The sequence below is a fragment of the Herpailurus yagouaroundi genome, unplaced genomic scaffold, assembly GCF_014898765.1.
Source record: "Herpailurus yagouaroundi ecotype Mexico unplaced genomic scaffold, PumYag 139, whole genome shotgun sequence".
NCBI classification, from domain to species: Eukaryota; Metazoa; Chordata; class Mammalia; order Carnivora; family Felidae; genus Herpailurus; species Herpailurus yagouaroundi.
This window is the reverse complement of record NW_024412394.1, coordinates 12,339,899-12,348,369: the sequence shown is the minus strand read 5'-3', so window position 1 is coordinate 12,348,369 and position 8,471 is coordinate 12,339,899. Positions and strand designations below refer to the sequence as shown.

Here is an 8,471-nt window from a genome sequence, read left to right as displayed (position 1 = left end):
GCCTGCTTCTGATTCTGTGTCTCCCTCGCTCTCTGCCCCTCCCCCATTCATGCTCTGTCTCTCTCTGTCTCAAAAATAAATAAACTTAAAAATAAATAAAAAATTTAAAAAGTCTCTAATGAACACCCATGTGGATTTTTGCAGTATTACTGGGTCAGGTCAACATCTATCACAGTTTGTGTATTTTGCAGGGTGACAAATTAAAAAATCAGTAACATTGCATTCTATATTTAATAATTACAGTAAAAATGTTTTTATTCACATAAAATTTTTTAATCATAAGCAAAGTCATTCACTATGGATTCAAACAATATAGTCAAAATATATTTTACTTCAACTTAAGGCACCACATAAAGACTTCTTTAAAGCATACTCATGTCATTTTATTTACACACTATTTTAGGAAATGGCTATAAAATCCACACCTTCCATCTCATCTTTGTCCTTCACTTATAACTTTATGCATTCGCAATGAAGCAAAACCTCCAAATAAAAGGAATTAAATGCCATCATCCTTAAATCTTACCAGATATGGACAAGAGGGGGAGCCACCCAAGAACAATACAAAGGCATGTTTAATCCTTTAATATTCCAAGAATTTATCTTTAAATTCTTATACCAAGCTTGATGAAACCGTAACACAAGGCCTACAATACAGAACACTGAAATAATTTACATTCGAATTCTATTGCTGTTTACCAGAAGAACTCGCACCTTAATAACAGCAGAACTGTCCTTATAAAGGTACTTATTCCGGAAGGCAGCTATGCTCATCACTATACCACCAACGCATAAATGTACTTACTCTGAATTCACTCACTGAATGAACAAAAACTACTTAATAAAAAGTGTTCCTGGGGCACCTGTGTGGCGTCCGACTTCGGCTCAGGTCATGATCTCACAGCTTGTGGGTTCGAGCCCCGCATCGGGCTCTGTGCTGACAGCTCAGAGCCTGGAGCCTGCTTCGGATTTTGTGTCTCCCTCTCTCCCTGCCGCTAACCCACTCGCATTCTGTCTCTGTCTCTCTCAAAAATAAATAAACATTAAAAAAAATTTTTTTTTAAAAAGCGTTCCTATTACCTTTGAGTATTGTTGTCATCAACAGTTAAGTGTTTCCCAGAGCCAAATACTTCCTATCACCCAGAAAACATGTCAGGACATATAGGAGTCACTTACTTAACAAAATCCACACCAAAACCTTAATGTAAAGGGCTGGCTTCACTAAAAGATTTTCTCAGAGCACGAGAGGAGTCATTGGCTTTAACGATGATAATTTTTCAAAGATACAAATGAATTAACACAAAGTTCAATAATATATAAACGTCTCTTTGAGCAAATAAATACTGTTTTGTCCCATCAGCATATATACATAAAAAATTTTACAATTTTAATTAAAGTTAATATTTTGAGGATGGAATGAAAGACAAATATGTAAAGGTCTTATTCAAAAGGGTAAGACACTGACAGGCTCTTTCATCCTGTATGAAGTCCACTCACAGGCTGGATGCTGTGTATAGATTTCTGAAACTCCTAACCACCAAACTAATGCGATCACGAAAACTCACGGCATTGTAGGGACCAAGCTCTATTGGGCTAGTATGAAATATTCTATTTTAGATACTTCAAAATGTGTCCACTGTTTTAAATGTGGCTGTTCCAGTCTTTTTTTTTTTAATGGAAATTGAAATAGAAAATTTTCTTTTATTTTGTTCAGAAAAACTATTAACTTTAGGGTAACTTTTATGTGAGGAAAAAAAATCAAAATTTGTCAAAAAGCAAAATTAGTCCTATTGGTTTTATTTCGTTTATTATGCTGTTCTTAACACAGTCCACTTATGACCAATAGCATGGACTATTTATGCAGGTTGTAGAAATGCTTCTCAAGAACCCCCAAAACAATAGGCATCAAATGCTAAGATCACAAAATTAGCAGTGACCAAACAGGATGAATTATATGTTTGATGACTGGCAGCATTTTTTACTATCATAGAAAATCAACATTTAACTGGGCTGTATATTTGCTGTAGATAATTTATTTTTATCTGAAAGACCGTTACCCAGTTTATTTTATATTGTCAAAACTTTCAAGTTCACACTATTAATGGCCTGCCTCAGGTCTTGATGGATGGTTCTTAAAGCCAGTTTTTTCTTTAACAGATACAACTCAGTTTCCACATAGTAATTTTGATTATTAGAAAGTACCACCTAGCAAGGTAGGATGGTGATTCTTCACAGCAAATCCTTAGCTATGAACATGTATGTTTACAAAAATAGGAGCAGAGTGATTATTTCTATGAACCAAACACCGAAAAAAAAAATCAGAGGTGGCACTCAGGCTACAGAATGTTAACAGTGCTTAGAGTTTAAGCTTAAATTCTGCCACTTAACATATGAATAGTGGAAAAGATCAAAAGATACCAAATCCCATGCCTGAAAAGTAAGGCATAATGTCCCAAAGGTTAGGTATCAAAATCTCTCTTCCTCGTTCTGACCCAATTGAAACCAGATTTGTATTCAGGTCATCAGTTTTTCTGCAGGACTTGATACCTCTGGCTATAATAAACATGAGAAAGTAAAAAATGGTAACAAAAGCCGATGAATTTTCTTCAGTTAGGAATTTAGCTTGTGAGTCAGAAGAAAGTAAACAAATATGAAGTGCAATTATACCGTCTGCCTGACAGCCACGTTCTGTGGAAGTCAGCCTACAGACCAGCCTACCTCTGACACTTTCTGTAAGTCACAGGAAGTCTGCATACTCGTGCACACAAACACACTTGCGCACACACAAATGAATAACTTACACGAAGGCGCTAAGCACAAACAAAGGAAAGCAATTCTATTTTCTTAGTTTCTTATTAGCAACAATCTTTAAAAGAGATCTTTTGAGGCTTCAACAGCTTACGGGTCTAAACAAAGACGCAATGGTGGAGACTGAGGCTTTGTATCACATGGTCTTTGTGTTGTGTTTTATAATAGCTTTTCTTAAAATAATTTCTTCACATGCTAGATCTGTTCTGCCTGGTTAACCGATTTTATTAACCATCACAGAGGTTTTCCTACGTCACAGGTGAACTTAGGATACAAACTCTATTAAGGTTAACAAGTATAAAAATATAGAAAACTTTTCCTTCCTGATACACAAAATCCTCTAACTGCATAAAGATTTCTGTTGTTTCGGTTACAAATATAAAAATTTATTAGAAAAGCATGCCTACTACATTTTGGTATATTTTCCTTTAAAATTGTGTCAAATCTTCATTGCAAGAAAAAGGCAGAGGCAGTATTTTTCTTAAAAAAAGTTTCTAGTTAGAGAACTCGGTGGTGTTAACCAATGATTTACTAGCAATTTTAACTATGGTCACGGTTGTTCTGTATTAGCTGATGCACCAAAACAAAGCACAGGGAAAAACAAAATAACTCTAGCATGCTTGGTCTAAGTTCTTTGTCTTTCAAAGTAGATTTTTCATAGTTATAACACCATCCCTCGAATGTATCCTTGGTTTCATGTATAATTAGAGATACTCTGTATAAATTCCAGCAAGCATTACTCAATTAGGGGATCATCATCGTCTTCTTGCAGCTGAAGTCGGGAAAACGGACGGGGTACAGACAGTCTATTCTGCATGATTATTATGAGGCCTGTTAGCGTGGTTAAGACCAAGAGCGCACCGATAACAATTCCAACGGCTTCCGGGAGATTAATGCACCACTGGTCAACTAACAAACACTTAGTGTGACCAAAGGTTCCATTATTGGGACGTGGTTTTAATCCCAGGATGTGGCACATCATTGGGTAAATATCCACACTGTTAATTGTGTTGTGTTTGTAGCCTTTGTGAAATGCAGGTCCGTGGGCAGCTAGAAACGGATGCATACTAGACAAAGAATTATCATAACCATGGTCACCTACTGAAAAAAAGAACAAAATTATGTTAGTTCTTAACAGAAAGAATGATCTTTCTATTACAAAATAACTTGCTTCCAATGGAAATATGCTGATTCTTGCCAGTGTAATTCCCATCTGTTAAAATTAATTCCAATTAATTTGGACCAGATGGGGGCTAGAAATAAAATTTTCTATTTTTTTCAACTCAGCCATGTCCCCATTTCACACAGACACACATACTGCTTTTCCCAACTGGTCATGACCTGAGACTTTAAAACTATTTCTTGACTTCAGGTACCTATCTTTCAGTTCTGGCCCCACTTATTTCACCCTTCAATTTCCAGAACCGTCTGCATGCAAAGAGCACTAGTGATTATAAAAGAAAAAGAGTGGGTGGGCTGAGGGTCCTAAATAACTGGAGAGCAAAAGTGAGTGCGTCCAGTGAATGGGGAAGAAGTGAATCTGCAGCCTTACCCATGTCAATTGCTCCCGTGGTAAGAGACGGGATGATACAATATACTGATTTACTGACAGTTAATGAACACCTTAACATCCGGAGGCCACAGAATTGAGAATACAGAAGGGATTCTTGTACTGAATGTGAAGTCTAACCAGATCACCAACCTGTAACTCCAAATCTAACTCAAAGGAAAACATGACAGGATAGTCTCTGATATGACCCCAACACCAGAATCTCAGGTTTTGGCTTTGTGTTGGCAAATATTCCCTTTTAATGTACACCAGTTGGATTTGATAAGCTCCTGGTTTCATATGAAGTGCAAATGACTGAGTGGAAGGTAGATCAGTTTTTGTTATATTAGCCTTTAATTTTATGTTTGAAATATTTCATAATAAAAATAATGCATGTGATCAATAGAATAAAAACAGAATAAAACTCTATATATAGACATTACGATTTCAGCAGTATAAAAATATACGTGTATATGTAACAGCAAAAAAGTATAGAAGGGGGAAACTCCCACAATTCACATCTGTCTGTACCTTTGTATGGAGGGATTATGGATAGTTGTGTTTTTTTTTTCTCGTTTCTAAACTTTTCTGTATTTTCTCAGTTTTCAACAGTGAGTATATAAGCGTAAAGAACATATAAATTCCAATAACCATTATCTTATCCTTGTCTGAAGCTTCTGATGTGCTGTAGATCAGGGGTCTGCATATGACAGCCCCTGGCCAAATTCAGTCCCCTACCTGTTTCAGTAAACAAAATTTCACCCCCCCATGTCAGTTCGTTTACATAATGTCTAGGGCTACTTTCCCGCTGCAAAGGCGCAATTGAGTAGCTGAGATGGACACCAGCTGCCTTATAAAGCCTACATATTTACTATCTGGTCTTTTACAGAAATGTTCTGACTCCTGCTACAGACTTGTACAAAGCCAGATTTTTTTAAAAAGTATTCAAATTGAACATATGGATGAATAAGCTTGGGTTCAGGGAAGACCTGTAACTCTCCCCTATTATTTCCTTAGCTTTAGGAGAGACTTTGATACACCTGTTTTGTGTACTTGGTAGGTTTTTGTTTGTTTACCTTCTGAATCTTTCCCAGTGTTCCAAAGAGCAACAGCACTCAGGTAAACGACTTCATCATTGGGGAAAGACTTCAGGATACTTGGACAATGTTTATTAATGCACACAAAAAATAAACAGGCATTTGAATTATCGAATCTGTCCCCTTTTACCGTTTCTTTACTTCTCTGCCATTTTCTACAAGTCAAGAGAACCAACCTTGAACGTTACTGACAGTAACCGCAATGTGGGTAAGAAAGTACATCTACACCTTTGCCCTCAAGGTCACCCACCCTTCTCTAAAGGTGAAATACGGTTTTAAATTGCTGTTGAATGAAAACCTACGAATTATCCAGTCAAAAAGTGAACTGATTATACAGTGTTAAAGTCTCTAAATCAAAGCACCCTGTTAAGAGAAATACGTCACAATGTGTGATTTATCCCCAGGATACAACAGATATATCCTAAATACTTACATTTTGGTAATGATTTATTTAACACAATTGTCCAGCCTTCATCAGCAACCAAAATAATAGGCTGAATTCGATTATTATGTTGGTAATGAAATCTGGCAGGAATGTCTTCTTTGAGATAAACATTCATGTGAGGGCTACAGACTTTCAGTTTGTTATAAACCTCTGTTGTATCTGGAAGAAAAAGGAAACAGTAAAGGGAAAAAAATCACAATTGAATGATAAGGAAAATAGGTATTTCTAACTAGAATAATTGGAAATAAATTCTGAACAGTACCATCGATTAAATCACTTTTAATTCTTAAAAATTCAGAGCAATAATAATTATGTGACATTGTTGGGGATGGACAGACAGACACACACACACTTCTATCTTTCCAAGCATTCACATATCTCTTTTTTCATTTTGTGACTCTCCCTGGTAGGCTTTTATACAAAAGGGGACAATTTTTATGTATAGCTTCCTAAGGAAAGATGAAATAATTACATATTATTACGAATTCTAAGATCAGTAGACAAAGAATATATCTCACACAAATATCCAAGTTGTTTTTAAAGGACAACAATGTCCTTTTCCTTTAGTGTGAATAATGAAGAAACACATCAAAAAGCACAGAAATAATCTCCTTGAACATGAACCTTAAACTAACTGCTTCAAGACTTACAAATTAAGGGGAAAAACCCAGAATCTCACTCTGAGCAAGTTTACGAATATATGGCACCGTACTACAGAAAGCCAGAGCCGCATTCTTTGACACGCCCTCCTCCTCGTTCAATCGCCCCCTTCCCAAATATCCCTCAGCTAAAAGTTTACTTACTTATTTTAGGAAGTACAGCGGCAACTGGAGTCAAATCTATAAGATCGTAGCTTGAATTATCAATGCAGCGATCCAAGTTGATCAGTCTGTCCTTAGAGCACTGGGTCATCCCATGATCACTTGTAATGATCACATTCAGATTTTCCCACAAGCCTAGCACCTTGAGTTTGTGGACTAGCTCACCAATAAGGTCATCTATTTCTTTCAGCACTCTGTACATGTTTTCTTTATCTTCGGGTCCATATTTGTGGCCACTTGCATCTGGTTCTTCCCAGTAGAGGGTTGCAAAGGTGACTGGTGGATTTGAATTGATGAGCCACGTGGTAATATTATTTAGTCTCTCCTCAAATGACACTGAAGAGCTATAATTCATAAAATAGGAAGGTGTGGTATTGTGAATGGGCACGTCAGTACCAGGCCACATAGCAGCAGCACTGGATCTGTTTTCCTGAAGCTGATTGGTCACCCAAATAGGTACTGCCTCATTCCACCAAAAAGGATCCTTGTCATCAAGGTCAGAAAAATGTTTCTTCGTGATTACGTCATACATGGAATTAGCCACAATGCCATGGCTTTCTTCATACAAGCCTGTCACGATACTGTAGTGGTTTGGAAATGTTTTTGTGATAAAAACATTTTTAACATGTTCCACCAGGACTCCTTCTTTGATAAAATTCTGGAGATGGGGAAATTCATAGTTCTGTAGATAGTCAGCTCTGAAACCATCAAAGGACACCAGTAGTAACTTGGGTGGCAAACTATGGGAAGAGTTACCTCTACAACCAGTTATAAGTCCAGAAAATAAAAGTATTACTAATAACTTCATAATGAATGTGTTGAAGGAGAGCAATCAGGGTTCCTAAAATATAAAAACACAGTTCATAAGTAGTAGTGCTGCTTTGATTTGGATTCAGTTTCAGAAGTTTAGCCATCAGGAGAAGAGAATCAAAATTTATAAACTTTCATATACCAGCTTCATATCTACTCAAAATTACATAATGCCATTTACTGAAAGATAATTGAATAAAGCTCAAATTGGGGGCAAAAACTGTCTTTACTTGTCCAATTTCCTATTTATGTATGTCCTGCTCCACCCTTCATGCTCTGAAGGGGATACAGACCGCTCTTACACTCCACACAGATATTCCTGTTTGGTCGCCTTGCTTGTCTGTAGTAGCAGAAATTATCCTAAAAACTTAATAAGAACAGGGGCACCGGGCTGGCTCACTCAGTGGAACATGAGACTCTTGATCGCAGGGTATAAGTTCAAGCCCCATGTTGGGTGTAGAGATTACTTAAAAATAAAATCTTGAAGAAAAAAAAAAGACTTATTAAGAACAGATAAAAGAAAGAAAAATGATCCCTTTGCACAAAACAGAAATAATACCAAGCCTTCAGGGGCTCCAGAGGAGATTATTTTTCCAGTTTAATGACAAGTACTCTATGTTCCTTTTATTTTTTTTTTAATGTTTACTTATTTATTTTGAGAGAGAGAGCACGCATGTGTGAGCACAGGGAGAAAGAATCCCAAGCAGGCTCCACACTATCAGCACAGAGCCCAATATGGGGCTTGATCTCAAGACTCTGAGATCATGACCTGAGCCGATATCAAGAGTTAGACGCTCAACTGACTGAGCCACCCAGGCGCCCCCCACCCCCAAGTTCCTTCTAACCCACAGAAATAAGTGGTGGAAATGTTACCATATTGGCTCATCACCAGTTCCTGTTGAAGATACTGGCAGGAAAAGAAGGATAAGAAATAAATATTA

At 37.0% G+C, this 8,471-nt stretch overlaps 1 protein-coding gene across 1 annotated transcript; it reads right to left on the bottom strand.

The window, feature by feature from the left end:
• Positions 1-1,635: 1,635 nt before the first annotated feature.
• Positions 1,636-8,156, bottom strand: ENPP4 (ectonucleotide pyrophosphatase/phosphodiesterase 4). Its single transcript, XM_040473681.1, has 3 exons — positions 6,703-8,156; positions 5,888-6,058; positions 1,636-3,909 (listed from the first exon to the last, which is right to left on the bottom strand). The coding sequence occupies exons 1-3, from the start codon at positions 7,526-7,528 to the stop codon at positions 3,545-3,547; spliced, it is 1,362 nt and encodes a 453-aa protein (XP_040329615.1). The 5' UTR covers positions 7,529-8,156; the 3' UTR covers positions 1,636-3,544.
• Between the last annotated feature and the right edge of the window lie 315 nt (positions 8,157-8,471).

What these genes read in the sequence shown, in the direction of transcription:
- ENPP4 (XM_040473681.1), bottom strand. Translation starts at nt 7,528, where the DNA reads ATGAAGTTATTAGTAATACTTTTATTTTCTGGACTTATAACTGGTTGT. An exon ending in CGCTGTACTTCCTAAAATAA is followed by an intron (nt 6,059 to 6,702) that starts GTAAGTAAACTT and finishes TTTTTCTTCCAG; the next exon opens with ATACAACAGAGGTTTATAAC. An exon ending in AAATAAATCATTACCAAAAT is followed by an intron (nt 3,910 to 5,887) that starts GTAAGTATTTAG and finishes TCTTTTTTTCAG; the next exon opens with TAGGTGACCATGGTTATGAT.